General features: G+C 38.5%; 1 protein-coding gene across 1 annotated transcript in view; it reads left to right on the plus strand.

Moving 5' to 3' along the window:
* The window catches only part of MACC1 (metastasis associated in colon cancer 1), a 95,198-nt gene that overhangs the window by 37,246 nt on the left and 33,455 nt on the right, over positions 1–24,497 (plus strand). The window contains exon 2 of the mRNA XM_009326114.1: positions 6,215–6,338. Coding sequence (XP_009324389.1) covers positions 6,215–6,338 — 124 coding nt within the window. The remainder of the gene's footprint in view (positions 1–6,214; positions 6,339–24,497) is intronic.

Below are 24,497 nucleotides of genomic sequence, written 5' to 3' on the forward strand. Positions count from 1 at the left end.
GGTGTTTTGTTTTGTTTTTTTCTAAATAACTGCAGGTAAAGGTGGAGATATCATGTGTAATGTGAACTTCTTTTATCAACTAACCAAGCATAATATTCTTGTTTGGAAATCATAGTTCTTCTCTTAGGCAGATGATGTGCTGTACCTGAAGTGTCACACCCGCCCAAATCTGATTATAAAGAACCACATTTTTATACCTTCACCTTAGTTTAGAACACCTTCCCATAACAGGGAAAGTAATAGAAACACAGTTTCTATATCAGTTTGCAACACTCTCTATGCATAAAATTATTCTTTAAACTTCCTTAGGCCAGCTTTCTAAGGCATTTTAGGAATCCTGGAGTCAGGATTAGCAGAGTGATATGTGTACGCATTTAAAATACAGTGCTTGGAAAATTTTGATCCATCTCATCCATTGGTTATTCACAGTTACACTGAGTGAACCATAGAAAATTCCTTCAGGATCTCCAGGAGGACTCAGAATATTTTGTTATTGACTTTGATATGTGTAGGTGTAAGACTTGTCAAGAGCTGACAGCTCTTTCTTTTCCTTTGTGTATAAATACAACAGTATTGCACCTTAGAATCAAACCCTAAGATCTGTGAGAGATTTAGCAGGCAGGTAGTTTCTGCATGCCGGCTGTTGAAAAGCTTCATTACATGTAAAGAGGGCAAGTTATGATCAGATTTATGGATTTTTGACAAGCACGCCAGAAAAGAATTACTAAAAGTGGCAGCAAGCTGGTCATGAAACTGTAGGGGAGCCACTTTAAGTGCAATTTGTCCTTCTCACAGAGTCTGATTAGCCGTTTCATTAATTTTAGGCCTTTGCTGTGTTTTTGCTCTGTGTAAGTTCCTGTTACTATTATCTTAAATCATAAGCTAATGACTTACTTTCAGAAGGTCACCCAGTAGGTGGCACTCCCCATCTGACAAAGCTGAACCAGAAGCCAAGAAGGGAGAACCCATGGCAGACACAGGACAGGGCAGACCTGTTATGCCTCACATCCTCGGTGGTAGACCCGTGCCTTCATCTCTGTCCCTGCTTTCCCACGCAGCACAGCATGGGGGCATCTTTCGTGCCTTTTCTGTTGCCCCACTTGCAGAGGATCCTTTCCAGATTTCACATCCCTCTCTAGCAGCTTTATGCTGTGGTTTCTTCCCTATTGCATGGCCTACTGTGTAATCTAGAAAAAGGCTGAAGTCAGACTGGCGCAAAGGAAACTGGAAGTAGCAACGACCAGAAAAGAGCTGAAGAACTTAGCTGAAGGGTGACGTGGAAGTCTGTAAAGGGCATGCCTGAAGAAGGCTAAGATAGGCTTGGCATTTGAGTGAATACAGATAGATTGACATGCATACACATCTGTCCCAAGATGTATAATTTACATCTCACTTTTCTGTAGGTTTTTGTGACCTTTTCAATATTTCACGTTTTGCATAATTAACTTATTTCTTCTGGTTAGAGAGGTTGAAAGGTTAGAAAGGTTGAAATCAGAGGTAAATGGATCTCTCCATTGAGTCAACTGATTAAAAAGGCACAGTGTGACACAAATTAAAATTATAATTAATGGAAAATATGAGACAGAAAAAAGCATCAAATATGAAACAAAATGTCAAGTATGTAGGAAAGCTGACTGTGAGGTTGCTTCTGCTTAGCCCTAGAGTTTCTCTGTATTTTGGTGACTTTCATCCTTCCACCTCTCATTTTTCCCATTGGGAAACACCTCAAATGTCTTGTACATTCTTCCTCTCACTACAGGTTCTGTTCTCTCTGCATCTCCGATAGCTTTACTATTCCCAGGTTGCCCAAGAAATGGTTGTGATGGAAGAATACAGTGTGTGACCAAGGTGACCAAAAGTTGTCTGCCGTGTGAGAAAATGAAGTTCTAGGTTTTGGGAGACAGAGTGGATGACAGTAGCATGCAGTATACAATTAATATAATAATATATAATATAATTTCTTTGTCAAGGCATGTTTGAAGAAACAGAAAGTGATGCTTCAGTACAAGCTCTCATTTCTTCACAGAAAAACTCATCACAATAAGCTTGTCTTCAGCTCCCATGCACATGTTGTCAGAGGCCTCCTCTGCTCTTTCCTTGCTTAATCTTACCACCCTGCTTCCACTATGTACCCTTCCATAGTCATTTGCAAATGAAATCACCCCTGGACAAATCATAAGGAGTTTCAAATTTAAGCTAGTCTTCTAGATATTTATCTTCTACATCAGAACACATTAGAGGAAATTCTCTTTGATATACCGGCGTGAATATTCCTTACAGCCTAAACAGAGCTACCATTTTGTTTTCCTCATTGAAGATATACTTCAGAATAAAAGAATATGATTCTTCATTCCTGAGTAGGTGTTTTAAACTCTAATGACTAATCATGCAGCTGAATGTTCATACCATGATAGGTCGTTCTGCTAATGTTTTTATTCTGTTGATTGTTCTAGATTGTTCTTCCTCACCTGCACCTGTTCAATAAATTGGTGCCTGCCATTATGTTTTGCAGTTTATTTCATGCATGGAAAACCAGGCTTATGAAATACAGAAACCCTGTATTTGATAAAGACGCATCAGAGATTTCCATATTAGAGACTTAAAGCCACTGTCTGGAGTTAAAGGATTGACAATTTGAGAGGTACAACAGGATTTTATTTTCTCATATGATACTGGTGAGGTGCTGAAGTGGTGTGTGTATATGTAAGAGTATGCGTTTTGTGTTACTAGAATCAGAAATCCTTATTTCTGATGGGCAGTAATTACCCTTTTACCATTCAGGGATGGACTTTTAGGGCAAGAACATGTGTGTCCTTTATCACAGTCACCAAGAAAAATGAATAAACAACCTATGGTATGGCTCACAGTTATGAAGCAAGGGATTAATTGCAGCGCATTTTCCACTTGCCGAGTTAAGTGTTACATACATACATGCATATGTCATACGTTTGTGCATGTGTATATGGCCCTGTTATTTCAGTGTATAAACTCTAAATGAATTCTAAATTTATGCTAAATAAAAACGAGAAAATGCTGCCACAAACTGCAGATTCCAGAATTATTCTGTCCTAGGTAATACGCCAAGAAACAGAGAACTACTGATGTTGTTTCTATTACAGAGTCATTACTGTCAGACTCAAGCCCTCAAAATAATAAGCCATAGCTCATTTTCCCAGAATTGTGAAATTAAATCTTCTTAATTTGCCTGTCATTTTTTAATCTTTCATAGTTGTTTTTGGTGTTTGGTTTTTTTTTTTAAGCTTTTCTCAATCTATATAAACTGGACGCACATACCTATGTGTAATTTTGTATATTCATGTCTAAGTATGTGAAAGTCTGCATAGTTTTTACTTTTCCACACATATATTAATTCGAGAAGAAAATCACTCCCAGTTGCACACACCCAAAATGTCTGTTTTCCATAGCCTGTCTCGCAGAAAATACTTTGATCTGTTGGGACCATGATAACAGGGAGCTATATGAACTCTTTCATGTCTGCATGTGTATTCTCAATCTTCCATTTACAATGACCTATATTGTATTTTAGACCTTTCAAAGTGATCTGATTAAACAGGTTTGTCGTGACAATTAAAAGTAGCCTAATTTTTTAGTGGTTATCATATATTAAATTCCAAGTTAGTATCTTAACTCAATTTATGGGCAGTGTCTTGCTTTCAAAGACAGAGACTGACAAGTCTGTAATTATAGTTTGTATAATTTCATCATTTTTTCCCCAGCAGGAAGCCATTAAGAGCCAATAAAACTCCCCTGAAAATATGTATTCTACATAAGCCACGAAGGACCCTTTATTTTAGTGATGTTATCCAGAACAGTGGACTTTCTGAAGCTCACTCAACCTTGGTGTACCAGAAGAAATTATTTTGTACAACTTTCAGCATTTTGGGAAAAGAAACGTTATTCATATCAGTTCCCATGTATGTGGCAAAACTTGATCCTATGGTAATGTTCCATAAAATCTGTTTCATTCCCAGTAGGAATAAATATGCAGACTACATGTATAATGCTTCATTAACAGTCTTATAAAAAAACCCTTCAGTATCTGACTGCATTAAATTTTTTAATTTATTTTTTCTTATAATCTGTAAGGTAGAAAAGTCTTGTTATTTCCACTTTACAAGCCAAAAAATGGTAGAGAAGATAGAGATGGGAGATTAAGGTCTGATCTTAAAAATGTTTTAGTTTCTTAAAAAAAAAAAATCTGACTTGTTCAAGGTCATATGGGAAATCTGGAGCAAAGTAAGGTCTCAGATTGCAGGCTAGTGCCCTCCACACATTGTATAATATGCTAGGTAATATACTGCTAGAAGAGATTACTGAAATGCCCTTAGGGAAAAGGAAAAAAAAGAAAAATGAATCATCCTTTAGAAAAAAGGTGTTAGTTGTATAAAGGTTCGAACCTGCATTCTGTTCCCACTAATTTTTTTTGAGAATTGAAAGTACGCAGTATTTTGCAGGACTGTTCACATACAAGTGTACTTCAATGTTTCACTCCTTGTGCTGGTCCTCAGAAATGTATGAGCGCTTTTTATTCTGCCACGTAAATGCATGCTACAGGGTGCAATCACTCTTCCAAGCATTCTTTATTGTAGGTTGTCACTCATGTATTTGAATTGCACCTTTTCCTCTGAATAAACTGAGTTCTCTACCTGGATTTTTCCTAACCCCTTTCTGAGAATTTGACAAGTCACTAGCCTAAAGATCAGTTTTTCAAAGCATCCCCATCCCAAAGCTTCCTCAGGTCTTAGACCCGCTGTTTTTCATATGTATGGGTTTGAGTCTGTTCCCAACAAAGAAAAACAGACTTTGCATTTTTTCTTTCTTAAATTCAAATCAAACATAGGAAACAACAAACACAAATGCTGAATTCAAGGTTTTGCAAATGCAAAAGCTTAGGCGTAAAACTACACTAGAAGAACTTTTACAATAATCTTATGAACTATTCAGAATTTTGTATTATTCCAGGGAATACAGATCATTTAAAAAATTGTGTAAATCCTGTGCATTCTTACTAGGAGGCTGGCTAAATGAGATATATGCAGAACTACCACCAGCCTTTTATTTGACAAAGTCTCCTTCTCACGTCCAGAATGACACCATTATTAACTACCTTTGTTTTTCTCTACCTGTTAGAGAAATCAAAGCTTTCTATAACCCAAAATGGAAAAAAATAAAAAGGATTATATCAGTCCATTTCTTGTATGAGATGCTGATGTACTGATGATGGGCCAAAGTACAAAATTTAATGTGCAGAGAGCCTGTAATCTCTTGGTTATTACTATTTCTAGGGCTAAAAATTACACAACAGAGTCTTTGATATTCTGCACATTACCTATATGGCAAACATTAATTCACCAGGTGAATAGCATATTCACTTTCTCTTCTTCTTCAACCTAATAAAATTCCCCATATACAACATTATATTTCTAAATGTATAACTGTGATTTGGTTATAAAGCATGGTCCTTTAAATCCTGTGAGAGATTATTATCACTTTTGAACCTGCTGAGCTAAAGGAGTAGTGGTGGTTGTACAATGTGCTCTGCAGTGTACAAATGACTGTGGCAACTTTCACTTTCATTTTATATCCAGACTGTGCTTTGGAGGGGCAGCCTGCGAATTATACATTTCGTTGACAGACCCACATTAGGTAGGCATGACTGTAAACTATTACTGATATGTTGGAGCGTGTCCAGAGAAGGGCAACGAGGCTGGTGAGGGGTCTGGAGAACAAGTCTTATGAGGAGCAGCTGAGGGAGCTGGGGTTGTTTAGCCTGGAGAAAAGGAGGCTCAGGGGAGACCTCATCGCTCTCTACAACTACCTGAAAGGAGGTTGTAGTGAGGTGGATGTTGGTCTCTTCTCCCAAGTAACAAGCGATAGGACAAGAGGAAATGGCCTCAAGTTGCGCCAGGGGAGGTTTAGATTGGATGTGAGGAAAAATTTCTTTACTGAAAGAGTGGTTAAACATTGGAACAGGCTGCCCAGGGAAGTGGTTGAGTCACCATTCCTGGAAGTATTTAAAAGACGGGTAGATGAGGCGCTTAGGGACATGGTTTAGTAGGCATGGTGGTGTTGGGTTGATGGTTGGACTCGATGATCTTGGAGGTCTTTTCCAACCTTAATGATTCTATGATTCTATGATTCAATATGTACTCTTGTGATTATAATGCACTTTTCTCCTTGCCCCGTGTTGCAGGCTGAGGAGCCAGCCAGGCGGCTGGGAATGCCGGCTCCTCCTCTGCGTGCCAGGGAGCTTGAGCAGCAAAAGCTTCTCTCCAAGGTAAAGCAGCTCTGCGTTGTTTTGCACCCCAATGATGAAAGTAAGCTGGAATGTAATTTATGTTTGAAACCCCCTTTTTTATATTACCTCCTTTGATGGGGTCTTGAAAAGGAAAGTAAGAATCTTATTCAAAGCGGTTTTATAGCAAGTTTACTTTATCCATGGTCTGATCCTTAAACAGTAAGGAGTATAACACAGAGTCCCCCTCATACAAAATAGTATTACTATACTTCAGTGAGAGATCTGCCTTCAAAACCTGTAACAACTCTGACTGGCAACTGTGACTTTTTTCGGCACTGACACCTCTGATGAAAGACTGCAAAAGAAGGCTAGGAGCGGAATTGTTTTCCTGTAAATGGAGAAGTTTCCGAGTGTTAACCATGCTGAAAAAGGGACATTTTAATGGCACACCTAACTTGTTACAATCAGTTCCCAAGACCAATACTTTCTATTTCAAAGTGACAAACTGTCCCTACAAAGCACACTGAAAGCCTTTTTTTAAAAAAAACCTGTCATGGTTTAACCTCAGTTGGCAATGGAGCACCACACAGCCACTCGCTCACTCCCCCTCCTACACCCAGTGGGATGGGGGAGAGAATTGGAAGAGTAGAAGTGAGAAAACTCATGGGTTGAGATAAGAACAGTTTAATAATTGAAATAGAATAAAATAATAATAATAATAATAATAATAATAATAATAATAAACAAAGCAAGTGATGCACAATGCAATTGCTCACCACCCACCAACCGATGCCCAGCCAGTCCCCGAGCAGTGGGCCCCGCCCCGACCGGATTTCCCCAGTTTATGTACTGAGCATGACGTCACATGGTATGGAATGTCCCTGTGGCCAGTTTGGGTCAGCTGTCCTGGCTGTGCCCCCTCCCGGCTTCTTGTGCACCTCCAGCCTTCTCAGTCGGTAGAGCATGGGAAGCTGAAAAGTCCTTGGCTAGTGTAAGCACTGCTTAGCAACAACTAAAACGTCGGTGTGTTATCAACATTATTCTCATCCTAAATCCAAAACACAGCACTGTACCAGCTACTAGGAAGGAAATTAACTCTATCCCTGCCGAAACCAGGACAAAAACACCTTTTTTTTTACTGCCAATAATGATGAGATACCTTCCAAAGCTTTCCAGTTCTGTTTAATTTAGTCAGTATTTTAAAGCACAGATTCCAGAACTGTGGTCTGCGGACCACTGGTGGCCAATACTCAGTCATACTGAACATTGAAATATATACACAAGTCAAATTTTGGTGCTAAGAGGTTTTCCATGGGAAACTTGGGAGATTGATAGCAGTCATTTATTCAGAACAGCAATAAAAAGCTTTAGTCAGCCAGACTTACTGGATAACAAGGAACCAAACATGCATTAAGGCCACCTTAACGATTTTCCTGAGCATTTACTTGTAGCCTGAAAGTGATAATTTCCTCCCAACAGTCAAGGAAGGTGAGAACAAGGAAAAGGTGCTATAATTAACATCCCACAGAGGCCTGGCAAATATCCCGTCAAACACAAGAAAATTGTATTCTCTCCACCTAATTAAGACCGTAGAGAGGTGGTCTGCATGCCCATTCCTCTCTACCATTCCCTGCTCCATTGAAAATGTGTGCTGCAAAATCAAGGGCTCAGAAGTTGCAGCTGAGATTCTTTTTGTGCATAGTTACATGATTTCAAAGTATTTTTACCTCTGTTCCAGGAGGCAATTTCTTTCCAGATCCTGATGACCGATGGGATTAACAGGCCTCAGATTCCTTTAAGATCCTGTTATAACCCCTCCAGTGAGGGGCATTTCAGGCAACCCCAAAAGTGTCCTCATTCTCTCCCTCTTTTCTGTGGGTTTCTTCTGGAGTATAATTATTATTAGACAACAGAGCAGATGCAGATCTGAAACAGGTATCCCCAAAATATTTGTAGGCTTTCTGGAACAACACTAGCATCTTTTTGCAGTGTATCTGGCAACGATCAAGTATGAACTCGTGAGTTTTATCTTCAGTCAGTATTACGAAAGAAAACACAGAAAAGCTGCTCTGGAACAAGAAGAAAGTTCTTCTTTCTCCCTTAAGACAACATGTGCAGTCTGAACATCAAAGACGATGATTGAAAAAGAAGCAAAAGGACACATAAACTCTGCTAACTTAAAGATGTTTAGCAACGTTTCTGTTGGATAATTGGGCGATGTCATTTACAAAACCCAGGGATCATTTCCATTTGATGGGAAGGGGTACCATGGCAAGAGAGACTCTGCATCTTTGGCTCCTGAAGCTGGTGAGGTTACTTCAGCCAGCCAGCGCAGCTGCAAGTCCCCAGAGCACGACGCTTTGCCCGTGGCTATGTCACGACTTGTGCAGAAATCTTGTGTGCCTTCTGCATTCACCCTGTTTGGTAAAGAATGATATTATAGGGGCCTAGTGATAAATTATGTTTAAGACAATACTGATGCAAAAAAATCAGCCTTCAAGCATTTGTAAGAGCTGTGTATTGTTCTCTTAAGCCGATGGGATTTAAAGTGGGTCCTCAGGTCTTTTTGAAAAGGAAAAAAATAATTTAAAAAACTGCCTTACTGTTAATCATTGCATGAAAAGTGTGTTGTCAAGAGAAGCCTCCACAACAAGCATTTTCTTGATGCATCTCACTCACTTAAAGTTATCACATGGCCCCAACCAAGCCTTTCTACATCTTCCATCCCATTAAAAATTCCAGAGTTGATTTACTTCAGCCCTTTCTCCCAAACCCTTCTGTTGTGTTAGCAGTCTTCTCTGTACAAACCATCCCTGGCCTGCTCTTTGTTGCTGTAGTTTATTAGGCCAGTCTTGGCTCTATAAATTCTCTTCTTCACAGGCTTGGCCTTGTCTTTGTCTCAAATACTCTTCTGGAGTTTATGGGATCCTTCATTTTTCATAGATCATAAAGGTAGAAGGGACTGTTGTGATCATCTGTTTTGCACTCCCAGATAAAACACTCCACATAATTTCTCTGAAAAAGATTGCACTTGAACCATTAAGCTTTACTTGTGCTGGAGGATCTACCCCAGGCCTCTCTGATAGCTCTCGTTAGGCTTAGGAATGCCTTGCAAATATTTTGATATAATACTTTCCTCACTTTCTGGACTTTTGTCTGTTGGCACTATTTCTGACAGTACCTCAGTAGTAAAGATCTGCATAGCAAATTGCATGGTTTATCAAAGGTGGCCGGGTGCCAGGCCTGTTGAGTACTCTGAAGGTCATCACCTGCAAGCAATTGTAGTGTGCAGCATCTCTCTGCTGCTCTCTTAAAAAGCTCTGTTCCTGGAACAAACACTGCAAGGCACAAACACACCTGATTTACATCTGCTTGCTTAATTTTGTGTCTAGTTGGAATATGTAAGCCAGTGATAGATTGACTCCATTTTTTTAGTATATTAATTAGTGAACCAGAATGCAAGTTTTAAAAGAATTTTATGTAAGCTAAAACAAAGCTTCATTAGGTTTTGAAAATTCTAAGTTTTTAGAAAATGCTTTATAAACTTCTTTCTCACTTCTGTTTTCCTCATCACTAATATTTAATTCTACATCTAATGATAAACATAAATTCTGCATTTGAAATATGAGTTCATTGACTGAAATATAAATAAAAGCAAAATATGCTTTTATTTCTAATTGTATTATCCTGTTACAAGGAGACTCTATGAAAATGCACATGCGTTTCTGGTGATTGAGTACACTGTGTTTCCAGCCTTGTATTTCATGAGGAAAGATCTGCTGTTTCCATAGGAAAAAAAAAAAGCTGGTGAAAGAACGTGTTCTGGAATAGAATTATTCCACTATCAAACTAATGTGAGTTTCCAACCGTTTTTGTGTGTGCGTGTGGAATAGAGCCCTGTTATATCAGCTTTTTTATTGCAAAGCTTTTAAAATATGACTCATGGGTGTTTCGTCAATGGAAACGTTTGTAAAAGATGTTAGAGTATTTTTTGTTTCAAGATGTCTGTTAACCCTGGTTTCAAATGTTTATATACAGGTCACATTCAATGATATCTTGATTCAAATCATCTGAAAGTAAGTTGGTGTGGATAAAAATCACTTCACATTTTTTGTTCAACTTTCCATATGACATCTGTTACAGAATAGAGATAATTTTTTAAAATAATGCGTGTTACTGTAGAAACTGAATTTTAAAGACTTTTTTTATTTAAATATCTGACATCAGAAAAGCATGTAAATGCACACTTCAATTAAATACAAACATTTCAAGTTAAACATATAGCTAAAAACTTTCATGCTCCAGAGGTTAAAGTAATGATAAAAATTATCAGTACCGCTGTGAATTCAATGACCAATGACTAACTGGGATAAGGTCTTTATAGGAAAAGTAACAGCAAAAAAAATAGATCATAATATTAAGAAAGTTGTTAAGGTATACATAAAGTCATTATGCATGCTGAAATGACCATTTATGTTATTAAGAAACATGGCAGTAACATCCAAATACTCAAAATCAAAACCTAAACCTCTATTAACTCCTGAACTTATAGAACAATGTAAAGTTTTCTAAGTGGGCTACTGCTGGTCTTCATGGTGGACATTGACTGAGTAAAGGATAGTTTAGAAAGAAATCAGAAGGGGAAGGAAAGGGACAGTGAGAAAAATATACCTTTCGTACTTCATGGATGTAACCAGATTTTCTATTTAGACCAAAAAACCCTGAGATGTGGCTCCTGGCTTTTTACTGTTTAGAGCCACTGTGTTGCTGGTGACGGAATGAAGAAAGGATGGTTCATTTCTTAGTCCTCTGATTTGGTAAAATAGTGTTTTATCTCTAACAAAGTATTCAGTTAAAGAAACAAAAAAATATTCTGTTGAAATTATGATTTGGCAGTGTACTTCTATCTCTCTGATTCATCAGTATTTTGCTGATGTTTAGAGCCACAAAGACATATTTCACTTCCGGTAATGTTGCTCTTTCTCATGAAAATGAACCTGAAGCATTTGGCAGGACATCTCCAAAAGTAAATAAATAGTAAGGTTGTTTCTTTTACCAGACACAGCTCTTTTCCTGGTTTCCTCTCTTTCAAAAAACAATAAAAAGTGAGGGCAAGCGGCAATTACAGCAAGGCTGACACTTAGTGAAAGTTTGGCCTATGTCATTTGGGAACTTTATATGAGGCACTGTGGTAAAGGTGGATCTTGTGGTGAGGTTAGACTATGATTAAAAAATCTCCATCACTCTTTTGCAAAATCTATATGTGACTTTGGGAAGATTTTTAAATAGAAGAAAAGATCAAAAGTTTTTAGTCAAAACCTCTGCTTAATTACTTTTTGTTATTTGAAATAGTTTTAAATAAAGGTACTTTTTATGAAGTTCCCAGACTTTTTGAGGGAAAAAAGGTATTTACAGGAAATATTTTTAACTTTTTTTTTTTACTTTTTTTTTCCCTTTTCTTTTTTCATTAAAATTCTATTTTAACATACTGGTTATAACTAGTTATCTCAGAACCAGGAAAAGATACTTCTTCTCTGGACAAATAAGAACCTAACTTTCTAACTTTCCATTCATTATTCTGCTGTATCTCAGATTGCTTTATAAAGAACAGTTAAGAAGTAAACCCAAATTCAACTAAACAGTTTCATTTGTCAGGAGTCCTATATTAAAAAAAAAAAAAAAGAAATAAGTAATGACTGAACAAAATAAATGAGAAAGTGTAATATTTTTCTGAAAATAAGATGAAATATATTTAAAAATGTATTTTAAAATCTTTATTTAAAAAATGGAATTCCAGTTCTAACAAAAAGTGAACTTTTTTTCTTGGTGTAGTAATGGCCTATATTTGTCAGCACCTGAAACAAGAACAAACAGTACCTGATCCCAGGAAAACATCTGAAACATTTCATGAGAGGCCACTGAAGCCTTTTCTTCTGTGCAACTCTGGGAAATGAAACCCTTCCTCTGCTCACTGGAATTTGAAGATTTTCAGGGCTTCTATTTTGAAGTCTGTGACAATGCACTCCATTTGTGTGGACATGCAGCTTTTAATTGTGAATAACTTCTGATTAACTACTCAGAAGCATTTACTTAGCCTGGGTCCCCTAATCAGAAACAAAGTTTGAGGCATCAGAGCTCTTACTCTTCAAGAAACCACAAAGGATGCCAGTGACCTGGTAAGTTTTCAGTATTCATAGGAGAAAGAAGGAAAAAGGCAAATGATAACAAAGTTCTAAGTTGCATTCATCATCTTGCAAGACAAAGATTTGCACCACAAGATCACTGTACAGAATAAGCTGAAGTCAGTCTCAGAAGCCGAGTGCAATTTGATTCAACTGCTTTTTGCAAGCAGATGTGATCCTGGTACTTTACAACAACTGGAAAAGGGTCAAAACAAATGCACAATTCCAGTTACTTAAAATGAGATAACAGAAATTGTGGATCTTAAGTCTGTGAGGGCTATTTTTGTGATGGTTTCTTTTAAAGAGTATCCAATTATGGTTGATGAAACAGGAAATTTCCCCAAGAAAAAGCAACTGACTTTATTCGAGCATACATGGATAATGATGGAAGGTTCATATAGAGTCCACAAGATTACTCAATGTGGAGAAGTAGTTAAAATGGTAAACTTACAATATTTTATTCAGTCCTGAGGCTCAACAACTGTCGTGGAAACTTCTGCAAGGTTGCCAATACTATGGAAAGCTTAGTACCATATGTAGCAAAATGGAGTTGGCAAGGGTTCTGTTTGCTCATTACAATGCCCATGCTTGGAATTTGGCATGGCTTCAGACTGTAAAATACTACTATTGTATGTGATATCCCTGTAGTTGTTTACCAAACTATCAAATTTAATTTAAGGGACACAAAGGAGGTGTTATTTTTCAGGCCAAATAAAGAAGAGTAATGATGACATCATAAGGAATTTGACCAAAAGGATAGCATATGTGTGGAGGAGCACTAGTTTTAATTTCTGAACTGACTAGAACATGTTGCAATAGGAAAACTGGGAGACATGCAAAGAAAGAATTTAAAATGATTGTTTGAAGTGATTGCAAAGTATTGTGAGTTTTAAAAGTCACCCTCTTTCCTACTATATGGAAAAATTCCAAAAAGGGTAGACCGTCTTTCCAGCACAAGTTGCAGCAAAAGAAGGCAAATCTTATTTCTGTCTACTCACATTGCTGAAATCTAGAAATAAGATATTAAGCAAAGATTAGCACCTTGCAATTCAAATGGCAGAATGGGGCTGCAGTAGGAGGTTTTTCATGGTACAGTTTCAGATTATGTATGCAAAGAGGAGCACTCACCTGATATGTTATGCTTGAAGAGCTCTAGCTACAGAATCCTTGGCAGGGAAACAAGGATAAAAATCTGTGAAGGGTGTAATTTCCGAACTGCCACAGACATTTTGGCAGGAATGATTTGCCAAAGGGTTATATTCTAGGACAAATCCACCAAAAAGAGGTGAAGTTAGAAATTCTTGGAGGTGCTTGAGATTCCAAGGAAGAAGAAAGTTCCAAAGAAAGTGTGGCTGACAAATAAAACTGGAAACTCAAATTCATCAAAGTTTTTTATGACTTTTTCATTGGCTCATAAATACATTTCCCAATGTCCAGCACTCAATCAAACTTTGAACGGAAGAGGCACTAATTATATAAGATCTTGAAATTCATAATGATATCAACCTTAATAGAAACATGCATGCAGATGTGCTTTGGATGAATGGTTCTAATTGCAACTATGATTGACTGATTTTCCAACTTTATCAGTACTTTTCCTTTCAGGATTCTTCTGCTTCAATGCATGAGGAAGATTCTGGATGGTGGAAAGGGGGATGTGAGGTTGAGATCTGAGTCAAAGGGGCTGGCATGGAAGTAGCACTGTTTTTACCAGAGAAACGAGTCCTGGAAGAAGTCCTTCCACATGGGGCAACACAGCACACTCCCCTACTCTGTAAACAAATGCTCCAGGTGCAGCTGGTCAGCAAATAAACAGCTGTAAAGGAACCAGAGTGAAGGCACTGCATGGCCAGTGCATGAGATGTGGCCCAAGCTACAGGGGAGCAGGAGACTGGAGTCATGAGCGTGAGCCTTGACCTCTCAGTGTGTGAGGCTTGACAGGTCATATCTGTTGCGAGACAGTGTCAGCTCACAACAGGATTGTTAAAGTCAGATCAGAAATATGTATATTTGTTCAACCAAACATCAATATCGTCTGTTTTCAAAAGCAGTGAAGGCGGTAACAACGGGCCTGGTGGCACTGATAATGAATACTGCTTGTGGGCGTATTTAAGTACTCCTTCATTATAACGAACTGTGGCTTTGATCCACAATTTAACAGTCATGACTGAACTTGTATATGATTTTACATGTTTATGAGAGGAAAAAAATGATGACTTACAGCTTGCAGATGTTGCTGAAAAATTCATTTCAAGACGCTCATCAGGAAGATCACTCTCTGGACTTTTTTTCAGATTTGTAAGTTGTTCTTTTCTCTCATATTTAAAAGATTAATGTTTTAATGAATAGTATTCTACTATGACTAAATTTGTCCACTCTTAATAAAGTGAGATAATGAGGCCCTATTCCAGAAAGTATTTCTTTGTATAGAAATGAAGTCCAAAATGCCAGTAAACTAACTCAGTGAAAAAAGTAGCTAATAATATGAAAGCAAAAATGTAGGTTTTTATACAGGCAAGTATTTATGAGCATTTCTTATGTGTTTTTGCATTACTACAGTCTAGAAGTTTTACTGAAGCATGCCAGCATCACTGTCCAATTTAATGTATGTTTTTGAACTTGGCCTTCAGCAAGAAATGCATGCAAAGGGAATCCTGATGGATCCTCTGTGATCCAAACTGCTATTTGAAACCATCTTACTTCATAGACTGATTAACTTTTGTGTGTGTGTTTACTGAAATGCAACTGTTTTTCTTTGTTGCATTTTGAGATGGCTTTACAGCCCTTTTTATTTGCTGTTCCTGCTTGAACTTCCACCCACAGGGCAGTGTCACTGCTGGTCTAAATTCAAAGTTGTCTGAAGTCAGCGAAGTCACAGCTGTTAACACCACAATCAGCTTTGGTGCAGAACTGCAATTTCATCACCCCTGAATAATCACAGCTTCCTCACTGCATTTGTTTTAAAAGGCAAAGAGAATTGTATATGACACTGGAAGATGCCAGGTTAAGCGCCGGTTGTATTATTTTGCTGGAAAAGGTTTCCTGAAACCACCCATGTCATTTAAAGAAGTTTAAAGCAGTTTGTTATTTGATCTTATCCTGCTCCTGTAGGTGTCAACAAAGATAAATCATTGCATTCAAAATGAAGGCAACAGGAATGAACCTTGCACGATTTCTGAGTGAGCATTCCCTTGAGCCAGTCAGCACTGAAAATATTCACTGCATTGCAGGAACCTGCCTTCCAGAACAGGTCCATAAAGGCCTCAAAACCAAATATGATCCTATTTCCACAGCTTTCAGTTAACAGGGACCTAGTGTGCTGAAGCGATGTTCCATGTTTAACAGCTTTGGTGGTAAATGTAGGAATCACATCCTCAGAAGATGTAAACTGGAATTACTCCCTTCACTTCAGCAGAGTTGTTCTGATTAATAGCAGCTGAAGATCTGGCATTATTTCTTTTTTATAACTGCATTCTCAGCATATGCTGCACTTAAATCATACTATTTATTGCACCTTGCAGGTTTTCTCTAAGCTGGCAAATAATTTTTAGTTGGAACCTCTGAAAGCCTTAAAAAAGAAAACTTAAAACAAAGAGAATCATGATATTAACAGAAAATGAGGTCAGAATATTGTCTTCTTGCACTACTATTATTCCTTTATTAGCAGCCTCAATGCAAAAAATGTCGGTACATGCAGGGAGTGCACAGCTCCCCCTGCCTTGTACACTGCGGAGAATGACCGGGGGTGCTGGCAGCTGGTGAGGGCTGCTGTACAAACGCACACGGCTCTGGTAACATAGGCATTAATTACAGTCATTATGGTAATCAGAGGCAATTGGTGGTATTACTGAATAAGGGGATCTTTTTAAAGTACCATGGGCCCAGAGCTGACAGCAGCTATTCGCGGAGCTCGCCAGGTCTGGGAGTGGCTTTTCAGCTGAAATGTTCTTGGGCTGCAGCCCTATTGCTCCTCAGGCAGCCAGAAATGATCTTTCCTTTTGGTAGGCAACGTTAAAGGCCATCTAGGAAGGTCTCAGGGCCATTATGTGTGCTTCAGATTGGCCATGTGAGGTCGCTTGGGAATTAAAGCCAGGTCCTGTGTTTCCCTTGCAAGGATGATAAAGCCAGGCCTTTTCTGAAAGGAGTGGGGTCAGTCTGCATTAGGAGGATGGGTGATGCGCTCATAGTGCACCAGAAATTTCTTGTTATAGAAAAAAGATTTCAGTTCCAGAAATAGCATTTTGCAGATCAGGTGAGTGTTTGTAGAGCTTTTGGAAAATTACATTTGAGTTATTAAAAGGTGAGACAGTATTATCAGGATGGTGGCAGTGTCTGGTTAGTATCGGTTGCTTGTGGAGCTGAGAGATATGTACTCCAGAGCTTAGATTCCAGCTCAGAAAAAAACATATACATATGCAATGTAAGTATGATAATGCTGTTCCTAAAGAGCAAAACATCAAAATACACAGTTAAATATGCATCTGGATTGCATCAACAAGATTATCTGATGTTTTGCTGACTCAGAAACTTAATTGAACACCTGAGTGATTACATAGCTGAATAGTTTCTTTATCAGTGGTAGTTTTTGTTCTTTGCATTGTTACAAGATTTTTCCCTTGCCTGCTGTACCTGACAGTGAGAAACAGTGCCTTTTTCCAGGTAATGAGTACACAGAAAGTGAGATCCATAGTTCTCTATCTCAAGTCTGTGACAAAGGCACAGTAGAACTTAACTGATTAGAGTCGCTATAAAAATAAATATGGTCAAATTATCTAAGGAAAATAGATGAAAAATGCGATGAAAAGCTGTACATTTTTAATCTACAAAAATGATGTATAAGTAATTGATGAATAAAACCTGATCAGTTTGAGTCTTTCATACAATTCTATGATAGATTTGCACATACTGTTTTTCATGCTACAGCCACTATCCACACCCTGACTCCTATTTCTAGTTGTACACAACATTTGAAAGGAAATCTTTACATTTCTTTATCTGATATACCACACAGTAGATATGACTAATGAATACTTAAGGTATTAGACACAAAGTATGGGGTATGATAGGTCAAAAATGTAGTAGACCTAGACTATTGCTTCAGTTATTGCAGAAACATACAGTCATCTGGCTTATTGTAGTCATAGAATCAATCATAGAATGGTTTGGGTTGGAAGGTAACTTAAAGATCATCTAGTTCCAACCCTCCTGCCATTGGCAGGGACACCTTCCACTAGACCAGGTTGCTCAAAGCCCTGTCCAACCTGGCCTTGAATGTTTCCAGGGATGGGGCGTCCACAGCTTCTCTGGGCAACCTGTTCCTGTGCCTCACCACCCTCATAGTGAAGAGTTTCTTCCTTATATCTAATCTAAATCTACCCTCTTTCAATTTAAAGCCATTATCCCTTGTCCTATCACTACATGCCCTTGTAAAAAGTCTGTCTCCAGCTTTCTTGTAGGCCCCCTTCAGGTACTGGACTGCTGTAATAGACCACATTTCAAGGAAACGTCACAGTGAGCAACAACGTGCTGTGATTAAGGGTGCCAGGTGACTGCGAGAAGGGACTAGAAGTCAGCCTTTAGCTCCGTTCACAGCTTCACTGCTGACTTGCTATTTAGCTACTTTTTAGGTCACAGTTCAACAAATCAGTTACACTTGGGTTTATCATTCAACGCAGGCTAAGGCATTATTAAACCTAAAATAGGAGAAATGTTTTCTACTAACCTGAAGAAATGTTCTCGACTGGAGGAAAAAAAAAACAAGCCCTCTCTTTACAATGAAGAAAGCACTGAATTTGTGGCCCTAAGTTTTCAGGGCTTATTAGCTCCTATATTAGTGGAGGTATAATTGTGATAAAGGGATGAATATTTGGTTTATAGGTAAAAAGTTGTAATTATGCTGTAATTGATAATTTAGGAAATAATTATTCAAGTTGGTAAGAAGGTATGACAGAAAAGTTTTAATGTGTTTGAGCCTCTCCAAAATTGCATTTTTATCAATCTGAAGTAAAAGGAAGAAACCACAGCTAATAAATACTTACTTTCAGTTTTAAATGGCATGAAGAACGTGAAACTCCTGTTATTTATGCCAGTGTTCAACCCCTATCTAACATGGAGACAATCAGTTTTAAGTTTGTAATGGTGCTAGAATACATTTTCCAGGTCTTAGCCTGGTAGTTCAAATCTGATTTTCAGTAGAGCCTGCTTTCCATATAGGCACCTAAACAAAGGCTTAACTTTCAAAAGCATCTTGTATCTCCTGACTCACAGTGAGGCACCTGTGGCCAGATTTTCAAGTTCTCAATATACTTGTTGCTGAAAAACTGGTCCATGTTGACAACCTATATGGTCAAAGCTAGCCACCTACTACTTAATTCAGCAGAGCTGCTTGGGATCTACAATGAGATCAGATTCTGATTCTTTATGTCTATGTTGTATAAATGCACATAAATATCTTCTTTTTTCCTGTATGGACATTGACTAACCAAAAGAAAAAAAAAAAAAAGGTATCCCTATGAGCAAGAGGAGCTTCTGCAGCTGAATTTCTGGTGAATTTGTGTTTTGAACTGGATTTTTAACTGTTAAAAAAGGACAAGCCCTGAAACCTTCTCTGGATTTTGTGTTTTCATAACAGTCCCTCTTTCATTTGTTGTTTTCTGTGTGATTCTCTGAGGTCTAATAATATAGTAACCTTTTCTTCACAGAGATCCTTAACTTTCTCTTTTATCTGGATGAGCCTTTTCAAGAAACTTGCAGCATTCTACCAAATCTGAGATGTCTGTCCCTGCATTGAACTGAACTGAGCTGAACTGGATAATGGATTCACAAACTGGTGGTGAGGAGGATCAGTTGGACTTTTAGACAGACACAGCATGATTGTATAGACCTTGTTTCCTGAGGAAATCAGGCTAAAAACAACAAAAAAATCTAATTTGCTTCATCTCTAGTAATCAGTTTTTTTCTACCCAAGTGTGGCTGAGTACAACCTGCTAATCCTTTCTAGAAACACAATATAAGAAAATCTTCTGAGATGGAACAGTATTTTTCTTGCCACGCTGCTCATTACTCCTTAAGACATGAACTTTTTGGCCTGGACCCTGTTCTTTTGCCTTGTCACTCCCGCCTGCAGATTTTTTTTTACTGTCACACGGAACATTTTCCTTGGTGACATTCAATGTAAGTGAAGTGATCCATCTTAACAAGTCCATGGGATTTAATGAGGAACTAGGACAAAAATAGGGTTTTCCTAACCTGAAAGATGCTATTCTTTTGCCCAGTCTAATTCTACAGAAGTAAGTGCTACGTGGCTCTGCCGTCTACTACTGCTTCTGCCTCGGATCTGGAGGCATCACTGCAAGCGCTTCTCCAGGACGGGTCTCTGCAAAACACTGCTTGGGCCATGGTGGTCTTTGCCTGTGCCTTATTGACCGAGGTGGTAGGCTTGCATGTTCAAGCCAAATTTGTTTTCCTTCTTTTGAGGTCACCTAGTGCCTTTTCTCTGTGGGAATGGAGTAAGTGAACCTTCCCTGCAGAGCACAGCAGATTCGGCTGTGGGAGAGAGAGGTTTGCTAGCAACAGAGTGAAAATGGTATAAACACAAAAAGAAATTGTTTGTTTAATGAACACACTTTGTATAAAGTAATGTAGCAACTAACCAAGCTAAACAGCTTTAGTTACAGAGAGGAAACACAAATGTTTTCATGGTACAAAAGACATCTTGTGAGTCCCTCCCTAGGGCACAAGTTCCAACCCACTTGCTATTTCAAGAGAGAAAGAGCTCTTTCTCTACCACTTTCAGAGCCCTTCCTCCAAGTCCCTTTTGGCAACCATATGCTCACCATTCAGGAAAGTTCCTGCCCTAATATTCTTCAGTCCAATTTGCCAGCTACCTATTAATATTAATGTTTTGATTGGATAATCCTCTTTAAAGTTTTCTCTTCATAAGAAAAAAAAAATCTCTCTTTTTAAAATAATTTAATGTTCAATCAGCATAAGGGCATGGTATATTTATTCCTTCACTAAGATAAATATTAGAGGAAACCAATGATTTTCCTTGAGTTGTTGATATACGCAAATCATAACAACCGTATTTTCACTAGGACTTTCTGGGTGGTATTATTTTCCCCTTTTTTTTTTTAAACAAATTTCAGTTCTTGGTCCAGCTCACCATGGAGAACTGATTCCAATTTTTTTTTTTTTTCCCAGAGTGCAAGCAGATATAGTAAATACAGATATAGATTCTGCTGCTCAGTATAACATCTTCCTTACTAACTTCCATGCTGCATAGTGTTGTTTCGGTTTGGTCTATTGCCTGCAGCAGTTTCAGTACATATTTTTGCTGCAGACTTTGGCTGCAGTTTCCCATACGGTGGTACTGTTGCCACAGGTTCTATGTGTTCATTAAAATGCGATGCCACAGAGTTTTTTTAAACGAAGTCTTCACCTTGACTAAAGTCTAAGAGATAGCCCGCTGAGGATACAACATGCTTTAAGAGTTGTTTTTCTGATGTTTAACGTTGCACAGAAATGTGTCCTGCCCTTCAGAAACCAGGTAAATGCTTTCTGATTGCTTTGGTTCACTATTCATCAGGAAAGGTGGTTTTGCCTGCCTGGGTGGAGTGTTTGTAAAGCCTGCTTTGTATTAGAAACTGTTGTTAGTATAAGTAATGTCCCTTAGGAATGTGATTTTTGGCGACGTTTGATACTGGCAACAGCCCTAATGTGGACACAGAGTTGGCAGAAGAAGTGGTTTTGCTGGTATAGATTATACTCAGGGTTCTGGAATCAGTAAAAACAGCCAAAACCACTTTTGACAGCATAACTATACTATTAAACATTTTCTAGCATAGGCCTGGCAGAAACCAAATTTTCACCCCCACACCTCTCTTGGTTATTAAATGTTATTTCATTGGGAGGTATACTCAAGCTGCTACCTCACATGTAAGCATCTTTGGCCAGAATATTCTCTGCCATGGAAGTTTTTCTTCCACTGGTGGGGAGGGGGGAGAGAAAAAAAAAAAATATATATGACCATGTCTGAGTGGCTTCTTTATATCCAGAATGGCCTGACATTGAACCTTTGTTTTCTCTCACACGTGCATGCATAAACCATGGTGTAGTGGCCACAGCTAATTTTCATTGGAAATCATTGTACAGGTAACTGTCACGTAGCCTAGGGTTTATGGTGCCCCTTTTCTAATGGTTTGATGGGCAGGGGGTTCATATTTGTTTTCTCATGAGCTTCAGGAACGACCGAAACAAATGGGATGAGAACGATATGTAATGTACACTGAAGCCTTGGTGTTTATCATTCTTCTGATGAGAACTGGAGCAAAACGGAGATCAGGTCCAAAACGATATGCTACTTTCTGCCCCAGCTACTCAATCTATTGCAGGCAAATAAAATACGTTTACAGACAGAACCGAAGTGAGCCCTTTGATCCTGCAATCATCGCTAGCTTTAGCCATCAAAATATGTAGTTATTTAAACAAACAAACAAAAAGGAAAAAAAATCAGTGAAGTGGAAAGCACATACAGTAATTGAATGAAAAGTGAAGACATGGCTGCCACTTCCCATATATGTTACGTTATGTCAAGTCAGAATGTGACTGTTTACGCTCCCAAGCTTTCCAGGATCCTGCCAGCACTACCAGTAAGGTTGCAAAAGAGAAAGGATGTGGCCTGGCGGCATTCACCCACTTCCAAAGTGACATAAGTATCCCATGATGTTGCTTGGGCCCTGGAGTTGGCAGCCCTAGTTGCTGCAGCCCAGCTCTCCTGCTCTCGCTACACTAGTCACTGCGTTCACATGGACCGACCCATTGTGTCCAGCTTTCATCCAGGGCTTCCTACATACATGTGTTATCACCTTCCAAACTTTCCATCCCAAAACTAACCACATAGGTCCCGCCTCTGTCCCAAAATATTCCTCCCCAAATTCCATTGATTTCAATGACAGAAATATATCTGAGAAGTGGATTGAGCTTAGCAAACAAAAAATGTGAAAAATATATTGCCAAATGAGCCTGTGAGCGTCTGCTATTGCTTTTGTCTGCGTGTACAGCATGTGGGTTTCCCCTGTACACAAACAGTGCAGTTAATTAAACACATGGAATTGCTTATTAACTGTCCACATAATAGTTAGCATTTCTAAGACCTAACAGTCTAATTCTGCCTTCTGGAAGACTTTGCCTTGAAAATGAGTCAAACTGCAGAAAACCACAGTGCCTCATCAAGTGATGTTCAAAGAGAAGTTGTTGCAGAGTATGGGTTTCAGCGGAGTCTGGAAATGGAAGCTGACTGGTCAGATCTGTTTTTGGAGAGGTAGCAGGGTATGCAGCGCTGTCTTTTAAACACCGACTTGAGATGCCTTCAAGGTAAACTCCATTATGCAACAAAGGCAGAAGGGGCAGAGTTTAATAAAGATGTGGGAACTAATAATTGGTCACCCTTGTACTGAAAACCCAGATAGACTATGTTAATACTAAAGCCCTTTTCTGAGCCTCAGAGGTGAACTGAAATCCTGTAGATGCTTTATGTGGGTCAGCAGGGTCCCACCTGCAAGGGTCCCACAAAGCTACGGGTACAAATATCCTCTATAGTGATTTTCTAGCTGAGAAACAGTTGAGAAGCCTATTAGATTTAATGAATTTTGATTCATCCCTATGAAAAGGGATGTTAAAAATCATCAGCCCAAAACTTAAATCTTCCTGTTTAAGGTAAAATACCACTACTATTTTTTAAATGATTGTTTGAACCAAAGCAATGGATTGCCAAAAACATCTGGCTCTGAAAATACTTCTACTGAGAACCAACATTTCTGTTAGGAGCTAATGGTCCATTCAGAGAAATGAAGTCTGGGGAAAAGTTCTTATCTAAATGGAAATTTTAAGGAGTAGTCTGAGATAACAGAAAAGGGGTTGAAATTTAGAGTTTAAGATACCAAGATCTTCATTTATTATTAAATTATATTAGTGTAACAGTGAGTTTCAACCGGTTTGGGGTGTCGTTGTCATTCATATTAGAGACACATGATAGAAAGTACCTACCTCAAAAAAAACAGAAAATGAAATACATAACAAAAATTAAATGCTTGTTCTCTTAATAGCTCTGAGTAAGCCACTAAGTGTCTCTGGAAATGTTTCCCTTCTCCTCCTGGTGTCTGACAGGGCTTTATCTGCCCTACATGTTCTACTTCCAGATTTTGAATTTCTAAACTACACCTTTAGAGAGGCAGTGGGAGTAGAAATTACTTAATTTTTCTGTAACAGGTGGTTTTAGTACAAGGTGAATAACCCTGCTGTGTTACTCTAACCTCCTGCTTCTGACAGCAGGACAGAGCTCTCTCAACAATATATCTGGTCGGTTAAAGCATTTGGAGATGGGGCATCTCTTTTTTCATCTTTGTCACACTCAATGCCTTACTTTATTATACAAAATAGAAGAGATTCCCACCCCAAAATCCCGTATGGTCAGGTGGGAAAGGCTGTTTTCTGGATTATGGTGGGGACAGGGAAAGTGTTCAGTTCTCTGAAGGAACTGAATGGTGCTGCAATGGATTGAGCATTTAGTTGAAATGGCGTTGGCACCATTTCGACTTCATTTTTTTTCAGATGAATCTATATGCTGAGTTTCACCCCATTTTGCTACCAGCCCTGGTCAAACAAAACCACTTATTTTGGCAAATAGCTTATTTGGTGGAAATTGCCCACCAATATTGACACTATCTCCTCCATGAACAACCCGGATTCTGCTTTTCTCCATTTTTTTACCCTGTTTGATTTATACCTCAGCTTTTTGGAGGCAGGCTTAGAAATCCTGTGAAGCCTCTTTTCATCAAAGGGGAGTTTCAGATGTGAGTCCTAAGTGCCACAAAAACACAGGTAGCAAATAACAACAGGACAGGCAAATCATCTCTTCTCCAACTCCCCATGACATTCCTGGCACAAAGACCATTTATCTTATCTCTCTGTGGCTATAATCTTTGTCCCTCTAATCTTTATCAACTTTATACTACAAAATGCTGAAATCACTGAGAAAAACACACGTCTGGGAAAAC

Source organism: Pygoscelis adeliae, unplaced genomic scaffold (assembly GCF_000699105.1).
Source record: "Pygoscelis adeliae isolate BGI_AS28 unplaced genomic scaffold, ASM69910v1 Scaffold15, whole genome shotgun sequence".
In the NCBI taxonomy this organism is placed as follows: domain Eukaryota; kingdom Metazoa; phylum Chordata; class Aves; order Sphenisciformes; family Spheniscidae; genus Pygoscelis; species Pygoscelis adeliae.